The 19708-nt window shown below is 41.3% G+C and overlaps 1 protein-coding gene across 2 annotated transcripts in view; it reads left to right on the forward strand.

Annotated features, from left to right (window-relative positions):
- The first annotated feature begins 324 nt into the window (after window positions 1-324).
- LOC118391446 (ankycorbin-like) overlaps window positions 325-19708 on the forward strand; it is a 64622-nt gene continuing 45238 nt past the window's right edge. Inside the window, exons 1-2 of one of the 2 annotated variants that reach the window (XM_052458165.1) lie at window positions 325-474; window positions 4971-5050. In XM_052458165.1, coding sequence (XP_052314125.1) covers window positions 423-474; window positions 4971-5050 — 132 coding nt within the window. In that variant the 5' untranslated portion in view covers window positions 325-422. Of the gene's footprint in view, window positions 475-4196; window positions 4440-4970; window positions 5051-19708 lie in introns of those variants that run through there. The other variant, XM_052458166.1, reaches the window with a different exon arrangement.

Genomic DNA, 19708 nt, shown 5'->3' on the forward strand with positions numbered 1-19708 from the left:
TACAACACATTTCATGCAATTCTACTCATTTTGCCAGGACTTATGCCATATTGATAATATCTGAGTGAGAGTGATACAAATCAATCGGAACCAATTGGAAGTCCCCTGTGTCATGCCCTGACCGTAGATTGCTTTGTATGTTTCTAGTTTTAGTTTGGCCAGGGTGTGATCTGGGTATGCTGTTTTGTTCTATGTTTGTATTTCTATGCGTTTGGCCTGGTATGGTTCCCAATCAGAGGCACCTGTCAATCGTTGTCTCTGATTGAGAACCATACTTAGGCAGCCTGGTTTCGTGCCTTCCGTTCCCAGTTGGTATTCGTCCATAATTACCACAAGTTTAGATAGCTGGTTTGACTAATTTACCAATCTTAAATTGTTAGCTGAGTGTCTGTCAGTGACTGACATAACAAGAGAAACTGCTGATGAACAACCAAATTCCGACTTTGCACTATTCTACTGTTGTAACTATTAACAGTAAGTTGAGAGCTAACTGAGTTCCTATATACAGTGAGGAGAACAAGTATTTGATACAGCGCCAATTTTGCAGGTTTCCCTACTTACAAAGCATGTAGAGGTCTAACTTTTTATCATAGGTACACTTCAACTGTGAGACGGAATCTAAAACAAACATCCAGAAAAACACATTGTATGATTTAAGTAACTAATTTGCATTTTATTGCACGACAAGTATTTGATACATCAGAAAGCAGAACTTAATATTTGGTGCAGAAACCTTTGTTTGCAATGAGAGATCATATGTTTCCTGTAGTTCTTGACCAGGTTTGCACACACTGCAGCAGGGATTTTGGCCCACTCCTCCATACAGACCTTCTCCAGATCCTTCAGGTTTCAGGGCTGTCGCTGGGCAATACGGACTTTCAGCTCCCTCCAAAGATGTTCTATTGGGTTCAGGTCTGGAGACTGGCTAGGCTACTCCAGGACCTTGAGATGGTTCTTACAGAGCCACTCCTTAGTTGCCCTGGCTGTGTGTTTTCGGGTCGTTGTCATGCTGGAAGATCCAGCCACGACCCATCAATGCTCTTACTGAGGGAAGGAGGTTGTTGGCCAAGATCTCGCGATACATGGCCCCATCCATCCTCCCCTCAATACAGTGCAGTCATCCTGTCCCCTTTGCAGAAAAGCATCCCCAAAGAATGATGTTTCCACCTCCATGCTTCACGGTTTGGATGGTGTTCTTGGTTGTACTCATCCTTCTTCCTCCAAACACGGCGAGTGTAGTTTAGACCAAAAAGCTATTTTTGTCTCATCAGACCATATGACCTTCTCCCATTCCTCCTCTGGATCATCCAGATGGTCACTGGCGAACTTCAGACGGGCCTGGACATGCGCTGGCTTGAGCAGGGGGACCTTGCCTGTGATGCAGGATTTTAATCCATGACGGCGTAGTGTGTTACTAATGGTTTTCTTTGAGACTGTGGTCCCAGCTCTCTTCAGGTCATTGACCAGGTCCTGCCGTGTAGTTCTGGGCTGATCCCTCACCTTCCTCATGATCATTGATGCCCCACGAGGTGAGATCTTGCATGGAGCCCCAGACCGAGGGTCTGACCGTCATCTTGAACTTCTTCCATTTTCTAATAATTGTATTATGTATTACATAAGGATGCAGTAGATGATATAGATGATATAGAGTACAGTATAGAGTACAGTATATACGTATACATATGAGATGAATAATGTAGGGTATGTAAACATTATATTAGGTAGCATTGTTTAAAGTGGCTAGTGATATATTTTACATCATTTCCCATCAATTCCCATTATTAAAGTGGCTGGAGTTGAGTCAGTGTGTTGGCAGCAGCCACTCAATGTTAGTGGTGGCTGTTTAACAGTCTGATGGCCTTGAGATAGAAGCTGTATTTCAGTCTCTCTGTCCCGGCTTTGATGCACCTGTACTGACCTCGCCTTCTGGATGATAGCGGGGTGAACAGGCAGTGGCTCGGGTGGTTGTTGTCCTTGATGATCTTTATGGCCTTCCTGTAACATCGGGTGGTGTAGGTGTCCTGGAGGGCAGGTAATTTGCCCCCGGTGATGCGTTGTGCAGACCTCACTACCCTCTGGAGAGCCTTACGGTTGTTGGCGGAGCAGTTGCCGTACCAGGCGGTGATACAGCCCGCCAGGATGCTCTCGATTGTGCATCTGTAGAAGTTTGTGAGTGCTTTTGGTGACAAGCTAAATTTCTTCAGCCTCCTGAGGTTGAAGAAGCGCTGCTGCGCCTTCTTCACGATGCTGTCTGTGTGAGTGGACCAATTCAGTTTGTCTGTGATGTGTATGCCGAGGAACTTAAAACTTACTACCCTCTCCACTACTGTTCCATCGATGTGGATAGGGGGGTGTTCCCTCTGCTGTTTCCTGAAGTCCACAATCATCTCCTTAGTTTTGTTGACGTTGAGTGTGAGGTTATTTTCCTGACACCACACTCCGAGGGCCCTCACCTCCTCCCTGTAGGCCGTCTCGTCGTTGTTGGTAATCAAGCCTACCACGGTTGTGTCGTCCGCAAACTTGATGTTTGAGTTGGAGGCGTGCGTGACCACGCAGTCGTGGGTGAACAGGGAGTACAGGAGAGGGCTCAGAACGCACCCTTGTGGGGCCCCAGTGTTGAGGATCAGCGGGGTGGAGATGTTGTTGCCTACCCTCACCACCTGGGGGCGGCCCGTCAGGAAGTCCAGTACCCAGTTGCACAGGGTGGGGTCGAGACCCAGGGTCTCAAGCTTGATGACGAGCTTGGAGGGCACTATGGTGTTGAATGCCGAGCTGTAGTCGATGAACAGCATTCTCACATAGGTATTCCTCTTGTCCAGATTGGTTAGGGCAGTGTGCAGTGTGGTTGAGATTGCATCGTCTGTGGACCTATTTGGGTGGTAAGCAAATTGGAGTGGGCCTAGGGTGTCAGGTAGGGTGGAGGTGATATGGTCCTTGACTAGTCTCTCAAAGCACTTCATGATGACGGAAGTGAGTGCTACGGGGCGGTAGTCGTTTAGCTCAGTTACCTTAGCTTTCTTGGGAACAGGAACAATGGGGGCCCTCTTGAAGCATGTGGGAACAGCAGACTGGTATAGGGATTGATTGAATATGTCCGTAAACACACCGGCCAGCTGGTCTGCGCAGGTAATGAGTGGAGAACAGGGGGCTTCTTAAAGAAAAAATGAACAAGTCTGTGAGAGCCGGAATTCTTACTGGTTGGTAGGTGATCAAATACTTATGTCATGCAATAAAATGCAAATTAATTACTTAGAAATCATACAATGTGATTTTCTGGATTTTTGTTTTAGACTCCGTCTCCCACAGTTGAAGTGTACTTACCTATGATAAAAATGATAGACCTCTACATGCTTTGTAAGTAGTAAACACTGCCGATTTTGCAGGTTATCAAATGCTTGTTCTCCCCACTGTATATATATTATTAAATATATTTATTTTCAAATTGGTCTGGGGCCTCCTAGTGGCCAGGGGCTCTAATCAGCGACCGCTTAAGTCGCTTATGTCTGGGGGCCTTGACTGTAGAACAAAAATCTAACCAGGCTGGTGACAGCCTTTATGGCAATGTGGATTAGATGGACAGATGTAGGCTACGACAGGCAACTTTTGTTGCTTCATTAATCCAGCCAGATGTCTTTGTAACATGGCTTCATGCATGATTCAAATGCTGTAGGTCTACCATGAAATAGCCTATATATCTGGTGAGGCTAGATTGCGCTGATGTTTGGGGTCTAAATGTTTGTATAGTAAACCATTCTGCTGAGCTAAGAGAGCAAGAGCCTGATGATATCACAGATGTTCACATTGGATAGACAAAGCATTAAAGCAGACATAAACCATCTCATAGGTAAAACAATTAATGTTAACAGTGAGAAAATATGAAAAATAGACAGAAGGGCAGAACACTGTCTATTTGTAGCTTATACAGTAGTGTTGCTATTTTTGCGCATACCTATGGGGAGCAGCCTTTAGGAGACATGTAGTGTGCTTTTGCGTATATGCTATTGCTGTCTACCTATTAGAGAAGTGTGATCAGTCACGTTGGTGTTGTAAAGTGTTTACCTGTTGTAATTGTTGTCAAATATTACAATAAACACAAGACTATAATTCAATTGCACATTTAGCCTACAAAAGGTTTATTCATGATTGGGAATATGCAGAAATATTTGGTCACGGGGTGAGGAATGACGTCACCATTTCAACTGGAGTAACACTCAGTGAGCTAGCTTCCGAGCAAAGCCATAGGCACTTGAATAGTCCAACTTTTAATGTATTCAGCCTGAACCTAGCCAGCATAGCCTATCTAGGCGGGCTATTTGTTCACACTAGCTATTCCTTTTCTTTTTGTCGATTCTATTTTAATATATTTCTACCGACTGAGAATTTAGTCAAATCTGTAGGCTGTCGAACAGAATATTACTGTGAGTCCCAACTTTTAAAGGGTAAGTGTGCAGCGTGTTCAACATTATTTACAAAGTTGATGCTAGACTGAATTGTTAGCTTGCTAGCTGTTCCTATCTTTCGCTAAAGAGCAAGCGTGGTTGAATGATACAAATGTATCGGAGTACAAATAAAATATGTTGCCGTTGAACGTTGTGCACTAATTGTAGCAATTATATACAGCAATCTATTGCTACAGGCTAACGTTACTGTGACCACCTCAAAATAACTTCAAACCGTGCCATGGGACTCGCGATGGATACTTTGTATCAGCCTATACGTTCTGTCCCATAATTTGTTTTTATTCATTAGTGCTGGGAAGGCTATTGCGCGGATGAGTGCAAGACACGTTTATATTGCAAATGGTTAAAATTACAGTTACACATGCATAATAATAAGGGCCAACTCTCAAATACGTTACCATGAAATCAGAGAAAAGTGTTACATTTGCACATGTTGCTTCTCCCTGTTGCACTTTAGAGACGACTTATGAGTTACACATCTTATACTTTTAATATTTTTGTTTGTTTCAGAGGCTCACCTGGACACGTGGGAAACTGTATGGACCAGACCTAAGATGAAGAGTTTTAAAGCAAAGTTTAGGAAGAGCGATGTAAGAACATGCATTACTTTTCAATGGGGTTTTGCGGTTGTGGTGGTATGTTCTTGACTGACAATGTTTTCATTCATTCATCGATCCGTATGGCTCTGTGACTGTCATAGCGATGAAGCCCTCTGCCATAAAGTTATTTCAGTAACAGCCTCCATGGTAGTTTCTCCATAGTTGTGACTGAATCATTTGGGAGTGACTTTTCCAGGCTGTGTTTCCTAAAGATCCTACAGGGAGTGACTAACTTCCACTGAGTGTGACTCATCAGTAGTCACAGTTAAATAGTTTCCTACTTAAATAAAGTTTAAATAAAAAATGAAGACAGTGACTGTAATCAGACGGCATCAGTGCCAGAGAGGAAGTGTGGCTATGAAGGGGGCGATTTAAAACACTTTAAATTGGGTACATCCGTCATCTTGGATGAGTACGACGTACCTAAGCTGGGGATAAACCAAAAGAGTTTTTTTTTTTGTTTTTGTTTTTTTGAACACATTACATTTCATAAATCAATGTACATTTTAGAACTGTTCCAATGTTTTTGACAGATGGATTTTTAAGGCAGAATACATTCACTGAAATATGTAGGAGTTGAAGATTCCTTCTGAGTCACTGGAATACTTTGAGTTTTCAAGAGGCCCAAGGCAGTTTTGGGGTGTGATTGTCTATAGGAAAGTACTCTGTGTTTAGTACTATTAATGTGCCCATATGACATACGGAAGATAAGATATACGTAGATTATAAACCTAGAAACCTTTATTAGCTTGTAATTATAAAAGTGAGAGACTATATGAAAATATTATTTCCACAAATAACAGGGTATTGTATCTGATGCTGTTGTAAAACATAACCATTGCTTATGGCTGACTAACGTATTTTAACAGTGGGAGTTGCAACCCGTGGGTGTTTTTTCACATTTGGGTTGCTTAGGAACAGTCCGTCCGTATCTCTGTAACCATCCTCTTTGATAGTTAACACCCACATAACCACTTCTCACACATGCTTTGCTATTAAAAAAAATCATATTCTGTCCACAAGATTGGCTACAGTTTACTGTTTCCACTGGTCCCCTTAGTGTTAGTAGATAGAAAATTATCTAAACTGTGATCCGATAGTCAACTCTCATTCTCCCTGGCGAAACATGCCATTGCCGGTTGTGGAAGAGTCTTGGACTGAATACATTTAAACACACTTTCCAAAGTGTTCACTCATGAAAAAAATATCTGAAGCAGTTGAAGACCTGCCTTTTTACTAACATATTTATTATGTTTTGGTTGAATTCTGGTTTTGCATAGAATTCACCCCATCATATGAATTTACTAGTTTTGAGAAGTGTCTCATGAGAGGTTTTCAAGTTGAGCTATTGGCCCATACATATTCTATGTGGCCTATAGATGGACAGCCTTAGTCAATACCATACCCATGTGTCATTATGTCTATTGACTGAGAAAACCCTCCTCATATACTGTAGTAGTGGGGTTACTGTGGATCATCTAGCTCCACAGACCATTCATTTTGCTTTCAGCAATACCACATACTGTGCTTTTTATAAAGAGCTCATCAAGAGCAATAGAAACAAAATATCCTGATTCTTCTATTTTAGGGCTATGTGTCAGCTTGACCTTGCAGTGGAATTCATTCCAGAGCCAGACATTCATTCTTTTCACAAAAACAAGGAATGCCAGTATAAATAGTTGTATGAAGTCAGCCATTTGCCAAATAGCCCTTGTAATATAATAGTTATTTTATCCAAGGACTACCACAATGTTAGTGTCAAATCAATGCTAAATGTATTTCAGGATGCCTTTAGTCTACAACGATTTACCTGCAATAGGGATTCAAGTTAATGAGCTGACAATTAAAAAATAAATACATATTTATTTCACCTTTATTTAACCAGGTAGGCTAGTTGAGAACAAGTTCTAATTTATAACTGTGATCTGGCCAAGATAAAGCAAAGCAGGGCGACACAAAACAACACAGAGTTACACATGGAATAAACAAACATACTTGATCAAGAATGATCAGGAATTAAGTAGAGTGTCTACAGTAATTAAAAAGTCTTGCTCAGCGCTTCCAGCTGTGTCTTTTTAAAGTTCATAGAGTACATCCTAGTCCCAGCTACCCTTCCCTATGCACCTCCTCCCCGCCCCCCTGTTTCTCACGGCCCAAGTGCATCTTTTTGTTTTGAAATAGGAGACAGACCAGACAGTAATCCCCTAAAGGCATGTCCTCACCTGACACCTCCAGTTTGTTACAGGTTAGCCTATTTTGCTGCAACTTTATCTTACTGGTTAGGCTAGACCCTGTTGCAACTGTTTCATACAGGTTAGACTGTGTTGCATTGACCTGAGGCTGTTACGAAGTGCACGCGCCTTCAACACCCCAATTGGAACTGGATCATTTATTGTAGACATGTATTGACAGGGCCAGGTGGTGTAAATGTACTCTCCCAGTTTAGTATTAAACACAATGTTGCATGAAGGAAACTGTTATATCAGGAAGCAAGCCATGTCTAAAAAGAAGTTTCACTGGTAAAGAAAAAACAACAAACAGTAGCAGGTGTCTTACAGTTCCTAGCTATACAAGGTCATTCTAAAGGAGAAGAGCTCATGCATTTTTTTGTGTCTGTGAATACATTGTTAGAATTTTAGCCTAAGCCTTTTTGGCCCTGTTTTTCTGTCTCAGTAAGTCCGTCTGTGGTTAATGGCCAAGCACATTCCCAGAAACCAGGTTATATCCAGTCTGCTCCATCCTAGGCACCAATCAGAAATCCACAGCTGCATCTTGACTACAGAGCCAATCAGGAGAGAACTTGAAACCTGGTCAAACTGCAGGTGACCAGTCATAGAATCTGTTAGTGGTTCACAGCAAAAGGAATGAGACTGGCTGGGTGCATCAATGGGACAGGGAGGAGTTCAAGCCTTTTGAAGTACTATGATATTAGAGTCCTTGTGGAGCCCTATTCCTGAGGTCTCTGTGATTTACAGCAGCTCGCTCCCTTCTGGTCTGGCTAAGTTATCATGCACCACACACCTACACATTTCACAATATTCCTCATTTGAAATATTAGTGAAATATAAATCTTGGGAGTGTAGTCAATGTCGTTCCATTAATTAATATGAGAATCGTGCTTTTCCATCTAGACTTACCCCCACATCAGGGTATCGCCAGTGTTTTATGTTAATCTGAGCTCTAGTGTTATTGTGTTTCCTAAAGACTTGTGGTGAGCAGTATCAACAACTTCTGCATCACTCAAGACTGTTGCTTTGTGAGGAGGTGTTAAAGTTCATAGTTAGCCATTGTTATGTAAATGACAGATGAAAAGTACCCAGGGCCTTGCCTTGGCTCCAAGTCAGAGCAGGTTGACATCTTGGCCAGTGAGACACTGGTGTCGGTCCATGTAGATGGAAACAGAAGTCACTTAAACACCTTGGTAAATCCTTAGTGGAAATGTCCCAGAGTGTTCTTGCATTACCCTTCTCCTTCCCAGACAGACTCTTTAGCTTACTACCATACAGTTTAAACATTACACTGCTCCCAGCTGCCCTGCATTGGCTGCTCAGAGGGATTAAGTAAGGCTTGTAAAAACACATGGCCCCCTCCACAACCCTCTCCAGCCTGTGCCTAATTCATGTGTGTGGTGGATTATGCATCCTCGACTCACCAAACACAGCTGTCTGAATGGCTTAGAATGATCTCAGAGCAGACTGTCTCTTATCGCTGTCATCTCACTGAAAGGCCTCTTAATGGGGGACAATGACAGTAAACCAGTGTAGTAGGGCATTAATCTGGGCTGCCTGAAGGGGTGTGGGGGGATGGATCCTCGAGGCTTGTCTTAGGGGGGTCCCAGAGACAGCCCAAACACTGCATTAAGTCTATTAAAAATAGGACCATGCGATTTCTTTATCTGTTGTTTACAGAAGCAGAGAGACAGTAGGAGAACTTCTGGTCAACAACAGATGGCTTGACTCAGTAATTGTAGGTTGAGCTGACTCTAACCTTCAGCATGGTATAGAATGACTCCGGATGTTGGAGATGTTTAGTGTGGCACTAATTCTGTCTCTGTTTGAACACGATGATGAAAAAAATGTGTAAATAAATCAAATGTTCCTTGCCTCCCTGGGCTTAGGCTGGTGTCGGTTACTGTATCGCCAGGAACGAGGTAATGGTACATGCCAATGATCAGTTACTAGAGCAGAGGAAGAGAGAAATGTAAGCAGTGGGGAGCAGAGAAGTCAAGGAAGGCCTCAAGTTAATGTTAACTTGGAGCATATTGTGTTACTGGATCCATGGCAAGTGAACTGAAAGAGTTCAGGTGAAAAGCTTGGCATGAGATAAATGACAAGGTCATACTGCTATCTGTAAAGATTTGGCAACCTTGTGTTCATTTGTTGTTCTCATAACATTCCTCAGTCATCTGATTTAGCTGGTATTTTGTCAGTTGCTCCTCCTACTGCATAGATTCAGGGTAAGAAGAAGAAGAAAAAGATATTCACATGCCTTACAGTAACCATGTTACATGTATGAATGTGTGTCTGTGAGGGAGAGGTGTTTTTCCTCAACCCCATTTTCTGAACAGGCATTCAGTCTTTTCAGAAATGTTTATTTATAGAAGAGGCTATTTTTGTTAAAGGAAGTGTAGTACTCTGGCAATTTTTTCTAATATGCTTCAAAAGTGACAATTAGGCCTCTGCTCTGGGACGTAAATGTAAGGAAACTCCTGCACAATGAACCTCACTCCACCAACTGCAATGGTTCAGAAAACCAACATCTTCACCAAGATCACATATGAGGGAAAACATGTTGTTCTTACTCTTCAACCCATAGCATATACATAGATGCATATGCCACGTTATGTCTGTGACTTTATGTTTGGCTCCCTGCTCTCTCTCTGACTCAGCGCTCCTCCAACAACAGTCCCTTGTCTGTACTCTGCCTTTGCCTACTCAGAACCTTCACAATAAGTGAAGGCCATCTAGCCAAGCTCAGAGTCAGCTCTGTGGTGATGGGGAGGGAACAACTGAGACTCTGGGACTTAAGGCAAAAGGAAATGTTGAAATTATAATATATAGCAGTTGTTTATATAGCAACTGTTGATGCCATGGCAATACTGTATACAGTAGAGTGTGTTTGCATAATGTTAATACTCCACGTGTTTATTATCTGCGATTGTTAGTCTAAATAGGTTCTAAAGTTAATTTGACTAAATGCGGTTGTGCATTCAAACACATTTTTTCGATGTTTAATACCATGAGGTGATATATGGGAAAATGTATAATTTTGTATGAAAAAAGAACACTGTTGTGCTGTAGTATCTGAGAGTGGAAGTCTGTCTGAAACTTACCATATGGTCTTTGTTTAGCCATGATTTCTCTGTGGTTTCCAGTCCCTTATGTTGGTTAGGGTTTCTGTCATGTAAACGGCTCAAGTCTATTTGAGACTGCTTAAGCAGTTTCAGCTGTTATTTAGTAGAACGGAGGCATTGTTTGGGGACATTGTGCATATGCTCTGTATTAGGAAGTGCTTGAAATAAACAATTAAATGTTCATCGTAAGGCTGTAGATACTATACTTGCCACACTTTCTACACAAACATGCATCGTTGTGGTGGTAGACAGACAATACCCATAGGGACACATTGGCGTCAAAACTCGGGTCATCAGCTGTTCCTCTGATCATTGTTTTGTACAGTTTTCTTTGCTGAGACTGGGAGACATATGGCATTGCCTGTAGCAATCACATCTCAATTATGAAAAGCGTACTAGTCTACACACAGTAAGGCATACACTAGATCATGGCTCTGGGGTTTCGGTTGTCTTTGGGGGGTCCAGAGCAGAGAAAGAGAGTGACTGACTTTTACAGCTGCTGTCTGTCTGCACTTACTGGTATCCGTATAAATCTAGGCTGATGATTTCACCAGCAGGCCATAGTGGAAGTCGTTCAGACCAGACCCCAGACTTGGATGCTACTGTAGTATAGTGAGAATACCAGAAGCAGAAGGTATGTCTTACAGTATGTTGCTCTTATTGTGTGGAGAAGTAATCCTTGAAGAATTGGCACAGTCCAGTATAGTGAGCATTGGATTGAGAACAAGTCTACATATTGGAAAATTTGGGTGGAATGGCAATCCAGAACACCCCATATACTTTAGTATTGTGTAGAAAGCATATGCCTTGTTTTGCAGTATTTACAGGAATACTGATGTTGAAGGAACACACTTTCCATGGACTGCTTGATGTTGAGTTCATTGCCCTCTCCCTCTGTTATGGATTTCATAAATATTTAGAGCAGAAGAAAATCTATTGGGCTGCAGATTATGGCTTTAGTGTACTTTTTCCCTAAGGAAATTGCATCCGGGATAGAGCTTTGCAAGATGTCCTCATCTTTGTTTGACTGGAAAACAACAGTGCAATTGAAGCAGTTTCCAGAAATGCTGCATCTGCATTTCTCATGGTTAATCTCTGCTATCCAGGGAAAGCTGTGCTGCTAAACTGGTGTGACCCAGTGAGCATCATTTACAGTGTGTTTATGATGTTGGCCCAGTTGTCTGCTGTACTGTAATGTAAGTGGTACGTTATGTTTATTACATACCTGGCACAGCTAGCAGACCCTTGTATGACCTGTGGCTAAATAAGTTCTGCACTACAGTTTTTTTAGACAGACGGCACTCAGTCTTTTGATGCGTTATTATGTAATTAGCAACATTGGTACTTTTTTTTTGTTGGTTTTTAGCCTCATACTCCGGTTACTGCTTGAAAGGATGTGGAAGTCTTCTGATGTAGACATTTCCTTTTTTGATCTCCCTCTTCCTAATTTAAAATGTGGGTAAAACTAAACATAGGTTTAGTATAGCTGAAGGAATTACAACTTTGCGGGCTGGGTTTGTTTTTTCTTTTGGGGACATGGGGGCCTCAGAGGACAGGACTCTAGGACAGACTCTAGGACAGATTTGGAATCAAATTTGATGTGAACATTTACGTTCCCCTAATTAATGTCTATTTTCTTTTAATTCTCCAGGCTTCTTAGCAAAATGCTTATGATGACTTGGGATGCATTTGTATACATGTGTTGCATTCAAAACTTATTTTGTTATTTGCTATGAGGATAAGCATTTAAAGTGATACAATGTGTCACCTAAATGTCTCCCAGAGACCAAAGCGTGGAAGCTGCAGTAATTTTCATTATTCTTGGAAATGATTTAGGAATCCTTGCGTGTAAGTATTAGCTCGGTTACCACTTGCTGTTCGCCTGTTGAAATTGAACTTCAGTTCATGAAAATAAATAGCTAGCCAGCTACTTAACCCTGTTGCCCAAAGCTAACATTATAAGCAGTCGTGCTAGCTTCATCTGGCTAGTGAGGCTCGACTGGACTTGGTACAATAGTGGAATTTGCAGTTTGCCTTAAAAATTACTACTACATACTTTTATTTTGAAGTCCACTATTGTGGCTAATCCTTATTGTGGCTAGCTAACTGTAGCTACTGAAACTGTTTCATAGCAAAGGCCCAAAACGGCGTTTCATAGCAAAGGCCCAAAAGGCCCAAACGGCGTTTCATAGCAAAGGCCCAAAACGGCGTTTCATAGCAAAGGCCCAAAACGGCGTTTCATAGCAAAGGCCCAAAACGGCGTTTCATAGCAAAGGCCCAAAACGGCGTTTCATAGCAAAGGCCCAAAACGGCGTTTCATAGCAAAGGCCCAAAACGGCGTTTCATAGCAAAGGCCCAAAACGGCGTTTCATAGCAAAGGCCCAAAACGGCGTTTCATAGCAAAGGCCCAAAACGGCGTTTCATAGCAAAGGCCCAAAACGGCGTTTCATAGCAAAGGCCCAAAACGGCGTTTCATAGCAAAGGCCCAAAACGGCGTTTCATAGCAAAGGCCCAAAACGGCGTTTCATAGCAAAGGCCCAAAACGGCGTTTCATAGCAAAGGCCCAAAACGGCGTTTCATAGCAAAGGCCCAAAACGGCGTTTCATAGCAAAGGCCCAAAACGGCGTTTCATAGCAAAGGCCCAAAACGGCGTTTCATAGCAAAGGCCCAAAACGGCGTTTCATAGCAATCCTGGTTGAGAATGAAACGACTGAACAAATGAACAACGAAACAGCACAGTAAGTGAAAGAAATAGGTTTTGATTATATGTTTTACTGGTAATGGGGACATACATAAATGCCAACAAAATTACTTTTTTGTCAGTGTGGTGTGTGTGTAACTTTTATTTAGCTAGGCAAGACTGTTCAGAACAAATTCTTATTTACAATGACAGCCTACCCCGGCCAAACCCGGACGACGCTGGGCCAATTTTGCGCCGCCCTACGGGACTCCCAATCACGGCTGGATGTGATACAGCCTGGATTCGAACCAGGGACTGTAGTGACACCTCTTGCACTGAGATGCCGTGTCTTAGACCGCTGCGTTCATGTGTGTGTTAATTATTTAACTTCTTGACGCTACCCATCCCTGTCGAGGGATCATTTTTGTCAGCAACCGCTGAATAGCATAGCGCAACAGTCAAATAATATTACTAAAAAATATTCATATTCATGAAATCACAAGTGCAATATTGCAAAACACAGTTTAGCCTTTTGTTAATCCACCTGTCGTCTCAGATTTTGAAATTATGCTTTACAGCAAAAGCAATCCAAGCGTTTGTGTAAGTTTATCGATAGCCTAGCATAGCATTATGTACACTTAGCATCTGGAAGCTTGGTCACAAATCAGAAAAGCAATCAAATGAATCGTTTACCTTTGATCTTCGGATGTTTTTACTCACGAGACTCCCAGTTACACAACAAATGTTCATTTTGTTCCATAAAGATTATTTTTATACCCAAAATACCTTCTTTTGTTTGTTGCGTTATGTTCAGAAATCCACAGGAAAGAGCGGTCACGACAACGCAGACAGAAATTCCAAATAGTCTTCATAATGTCCACAGAAATATGTCATTAAAATATATATTCGATAATATATCAACCGAGTGTGTAGGTTTTTCAATAGCAGTGCGAGGAACAATGGCGGCTTTACTCTGTAGCGCAAAAACTCACTCTGAGAGCCCCCACCTCTCCACTTACGCAATGTGATCTTTCACGCTCATTTTTCAAAATAAAAGCCTGAAACTGTCTAAAGACTGACACCTTAGTCAAGCCAGAGAAAAGGGAATCTCGTTGATATCCCTTTAAATGGAGGACAGGCATGCAACGGAACAGAAGGGTTTCAAAATAAGTGGCACTTCCTGATTGGATTTTCCTCAGGGTTTCGCCTGCAATATCAGTTCTGTTATACTCACAGACAATATTTTTGACAGTTTTGGAAACTTTAGAGTTTTCTATCCTAAGCTGTCAATTATGTGCATATTCTAGCATCTGGTCCTGAGAAATAGGCAGTTGACTTTGGGACGTTATTTTTCCAAACATGAAAATAGTGCCCCCTAGCTTCAAGAGGTTAACTGTACTAGACTGCTTAAAAGGCCGCAACAAATTTACCGCTCCGGAAGGAGACACGTTCTGACTCCTAGACATGAACATACTTTGGTGCGAAAAGTGCAAATCAATCAGCAAAGGATCTTGTGAAGATGCTGGAGGAAACACACACATGAAAGCAGAGGTCTAAGACACGGCATCTCAGTGCAAGTGACGTCACTACAGTCCCTGGTTTGAATCCAGGCTGTATCACATCCAGCCGTGATACAAAAATATCTATATTCACAGTAAAACTAGTCTTATATCGACATAACCTGAAAGGCCGCTCAGCAAGGAAGAAGCCACTGCTTCAAAACCGCCATGAAAAATCCAGACGACGGTTTGCAACTGCACATGGGGACAAAGATCATACTTTTTGGAGAAATGTCCCCTGGTCTGATGAAACAAAAATAGAACTGTTTGTCCATCGTTATGTTCATAATAAAAGGAGGAGGCTTGCAAGCCGAAGAACACCATCCCAACCATGAAGCACGGGGGTGACAGCATCACATTGTAGGGGGTGCTTTGCTGCAGGAGGGACTGGTGCACTTCACAAAATAGATGGCATCATGAGGAGAAATTATGTGGATATATTCAAGCAACATCTCAATTCATCAGTCAGGAAGTTAAAGCTTGGTCGCAAGTGGGTCTTCCAAATGGACAATGACCCCAAGCATACTTCCAAAGTTGTGGCAAAATGGCTTAAGGACAACAAAGTCAAGGTATTGAAGTGACCATCACAAAACCCTGACCTCAATCCTATAGAAAATTTGTGGGCAGAACTGAAAAAGCGTGTGTGAGCAAGGAGGCCTACAAACCTGACTCAGTTACACCAGCTCTGTCAGGAGGAATGGGCCAAAATTCACCCATCTTATTGTGGGAAACCTGTGTAAGGCTACCCAAAACATTTGACCCAAGATAAACAATTTAAAGGCAATACTACCAAATACTAATTGAGTGTATGTACATTTCTGACCCACTGGGAATGTGATGAAAGAAATAAAAGCTTAAATATATCATTCTCTACTATTATTCTGGCATTTCACATTCTTAAAATAAAGTGTTGATCCTAACTGACCTAAGACGGAATTTTTACTTGGATTAAATGTCAAGAATTGTGAAAAATTTAGTTTAAATTAAAACATTTGGCTAAGGTGTATGTACACTTCTGACTTCAACTGTACATTCAGCCTCTTGCGAATTGAAGGAAAATTATGAAACACAGATTTCTGACTCGGATCAGGCTCTAAATTGTTTTACTTCTTTGCTAAACTGTATTGCAGACAAGTATTCACCGTTCAAGAACCTAAAGTTAAAGGATAAAGCTAATTCCTGGTTCACACATTAACTATCAAAGAAACTTCAGGAGAGAAATTCAGCTTGGGCTGACTGATTCTTCGTCTGACTGGCAGTCTTTCAGACGCTTGAGAAATAGATGTCTATCCCTGATTAGAAAAGCTGAATGTACATACTTCTTAAAATATCTGTGAATGGTGTAAATCCAGCTGCCTTCTGGAAGATAGTCAAATCATCGACCCTGTCATTGCCCCAGCAGGTTTTGACGGCCTCTGGTCCCATAATATGGACATTTTGTGGTGCTTTTAATAACCACTTTGCCTAAGCAGGCCACTTGTAAAAAAAATAAAAAAAATTGCTTCTGAAAACTCTGATTCCAGTAGAGAGAGTCCTTAAGAACACATTCTTATTGACAATGAGGGCCTACCAAAAGGCAAAAGGCCTCTTGTGGGGATGGGGGCTCAGATTAAAAATAAAAATTTAGGACAAAACACACACAACGACAAGAGAGACACCACAACACTACATAAAGAGAGACCCAAGAAAGCTTCACAGCATGGTAGCAACTAGAGGTCAACCGATTAATTTTCAACGGCGATACCGATACTGATTATTGGAGGACCAAAAAAGCTGATACTAATTAATCAGCCCATTTTTTTAATTTTTTATTTGTAATAATGACAATTACAACAATACTGAATTAACACTTATTTTAACTTAATATAATACATCAATAAAATCAATTTAGCCTCAAGTAAATAATGAAACATGTTCAATTTGGTTTAAATAATAAGTGTTGTAAAAGTGCAATATGTGCTATGTAAGAAAGCTAACATTTAAGTTCCTTGCTCAGAACATGAGAACATATTGTAGCGACCCGCACAGACAGCTGTGTGTTATGTGTTAGGCTAGGAGGTGGTTGTGTTGTACTGACCAGTACCCGGTGTTCGCGGGGTCCGACCTGTCAATCAACCTGCTATCTGCCAATCACGGGAATGCCTGGAATGTTCTGATGCCGGGCATCCTGGTGGTTGGCGGAGTGGCGTGGAGGGGGGTTGGGCAGGGGGGTGGAGCATTGGAAGTTAAGACCAGGTTCAGCCTTTGTTCTCTCTCTCTTACGTCTGGGCTTCACAAGAGAAGGTCACGATTGGCTTGTGGGTTATCTGTCATCTATTTGGCGTGTGCTACGGCCCAAACAGTAGCCTGTGTAAAGTTGGTTTAATAAACCGTCAATTCGCAAACTCAAGCCTCTGTCTGGACAATTGTTCATTTATGATCTAGTCAGGTCATTACAATATGAAAGCTGGTGGTTCCTTTTAACATGAGTGTTCAATATTCTCAGGTAAGAAGTTTTAGGTTGTAGTTATTATAGGACTATTTCCCGCTATACCATTTGTATTTCATTAACCTTTGACTATTGGATGTTCTTATAGGCACTTTAGTATTGCCAGTGTAATAGTATAGCTTCCGTCCCTCTCCTTGCTCCTCCCTGGGCTCGAACCAGCAACACAACGACAATTAGCACGCGCTAACTTGCTGGCCATTTCACTTCGGTTACACGAGCCTCATCTCGGTAGGTGATAGGCTTGAAGTCATAAAACGCGCAATACTTGACGCACAACGAAGCGCTGCTGGCAAAACGCACTAAAGTGCTGTTTGAATGAATGTTTACGTGCCTGCTTCTGCCTGCTTCTGCCTACCACCGCTCTGTCAGATACTTAGATACTTGTATGCTCAGTCAGATTATATGCAACGCAGGACACGCTAGATAATATCTAGTAATATCATCAACCATGTGTAGTTAACTAGTGATTATGATTGATTGTATTTTATAAGATAAGTTTAACGCTAGCTAGCAACTTACCGTGGCTTACTGCATTCGTGTAACAGGCAGTCTCCTTGTGGAGTGCAACAAGAGAGAGCCAGGTCGTTATTGCGTTGGACTAGTTAACTGTAAGGTTGCAAGATTGGATACCCCGAGCTAACAAGGTGAAAATCTGTCGTTCTGCCTCTGAACAAGGCAGTTAAACCACCGTTCCTAGGCCGTCATTGAAAATAAGAATGTGTTCTTAACTAACTTGCCTAGTTAAATAAAGGTGTGTGTATATATTTAAAAAATATCTATATATCGGCAAATCGGCGCCCAAAAATACAGATTTCCGATTGTTATGAAAACTTGAAATCGGCCCTAATTAATCGGCCATTCCGATTTCCAGAGTGGAAGGAAACTGCTCAGGGATTTCACCATGATGCCAATGGTGACTTTAAAACAGTTACAACATCTAAAACATTACAGAGTGTAATGGATGTGATAGGAGATAACTGAGGATGGATCAACAACATTGTTGGTACTCCACAATACTAACCCAAATGACAGAGTGAAAAGAAGGAAGCCTGTACAGAATTCACCTTACAGCAGATCAATAACTAAAACACAAGGCCAAATACTGGAGTTGCTTACCAAGATGACATTGAATGTTCCTGAGTGGCCTGGTTACAGTTTTGACTTAAATCTGCTTAAAAATCTGTGGCAAGACTTAAAAATGGTAGTCTAGCAATGATCAACAACCAACTTGACAGAGCTCAAAGAATTTGAATCCAGGTGTGCAAAGCTCTTAGTGTTTTCACTTTATCATTATGAGGTATTGTGTGTAGATGGGTGATAATAAATATATATATATTTAGTCCATTTTGAATCCAGGCTGTAACACAACAAAATGTGGAATACGTCAATGGGTTTGAATCCTTCCTGAAGGCACTGTACATGCTAGAAATGTTGTATTGATATTTGATTTAACAACTAACTTTTTATGTTCCTGCAGTGCACAATATGTCATATTGTACATCTATAGGAGCTTTAAAAGGGCCTTTCTCCAGACTATATACATATCAGGTTATCTACAGATCACAGCTTTCAGATGCGTTGACTAGTCTGCTGTTACAGTACTTGAGCTTGATGTTTATAAGAGGATTCATCTCTACATATAACAACAATGTCAGATCATCCTGACAGTATATCTCCTTCACCACTTAACCACTACTAAGAGCAGGAGTTCTACAGGGCAGAAACATGCGTCCACTAATTGGTACCGCTAGACTTGTCTCACCTAATGCTGTATTAGAGACTGGTCTGTGTTTATGAAAGAAAACCAGTTGTCTAAATCCAGATGCATGTTTGGGAAGTTGGAAACCAGTCAGCTGTAGGGGTTTCAGATTTCTTCACTTATTTGTCCACTTAGGTATGTTAGTTTTTAGTCATACCTTGCTGTGTTTACCAGGTCAAATAGTGCCTTTTGCCGGTGTGGAGTTGGGTAAGGTTTGTTATTCCCAGACTGTCTGTGAGTTGTCTTCTGTTACAACATTCCCAAAATTGAATGTTGTAACATAATTTAACATTTTTATTAGTCGTATGTACAGGATACACACGGTATACACAATCCAATAAAATGCTTACTTGCAGCTTCTTTCTTCGACAATGCAGCAACAATAAGAAATAATAGATTAGAATACGAATATAAAGTAAATTGCTCAGTGGAATAGGATCATTTTTGCAGAAGTATAATACAGGAAAGCACAATTTATAGTAAAATATTTATACATATATTGGGGGTCAAGTGTTTAAATGTAAAAGGGGTGATTGACTTCAAATGGGTGTGAGACCGTGATCGTCTTGGAATTTGAGGTTATGTTAATTGGCCAATGTACATGGTCCCCAACAGTACCGTTGGGGGGGATTGGCACATATCAGACTCAAAAGAAACACTTGGTTTTTCTCTGCAACTTCACTATTAACATTACACTTCGTTATTATCAGTGTCATTTCATTATTATTATTATTATTCAAGTTACTACCTCTAAATATTAGTCTAGTATACAAATTAAGGAATGTCAGATAGGAGAGGATTTCCGAAAAA

Source organism: Oncorhynchus keta, chromosome 12 (assembly GCF_023373465.1).
Source record: "Oncorhynchus keta strain PuntledgeMale-10-30-2019 chromosome 12, Oket_V2, whole genome shotgun sequence".
Classification (NCBI taxonomy): Eukaryota; Metazoa; Chordata; class Actinopteri; order Salmoniformes; family Salmonidae; genus Oncorhynchus; species Oncorhynchus keta.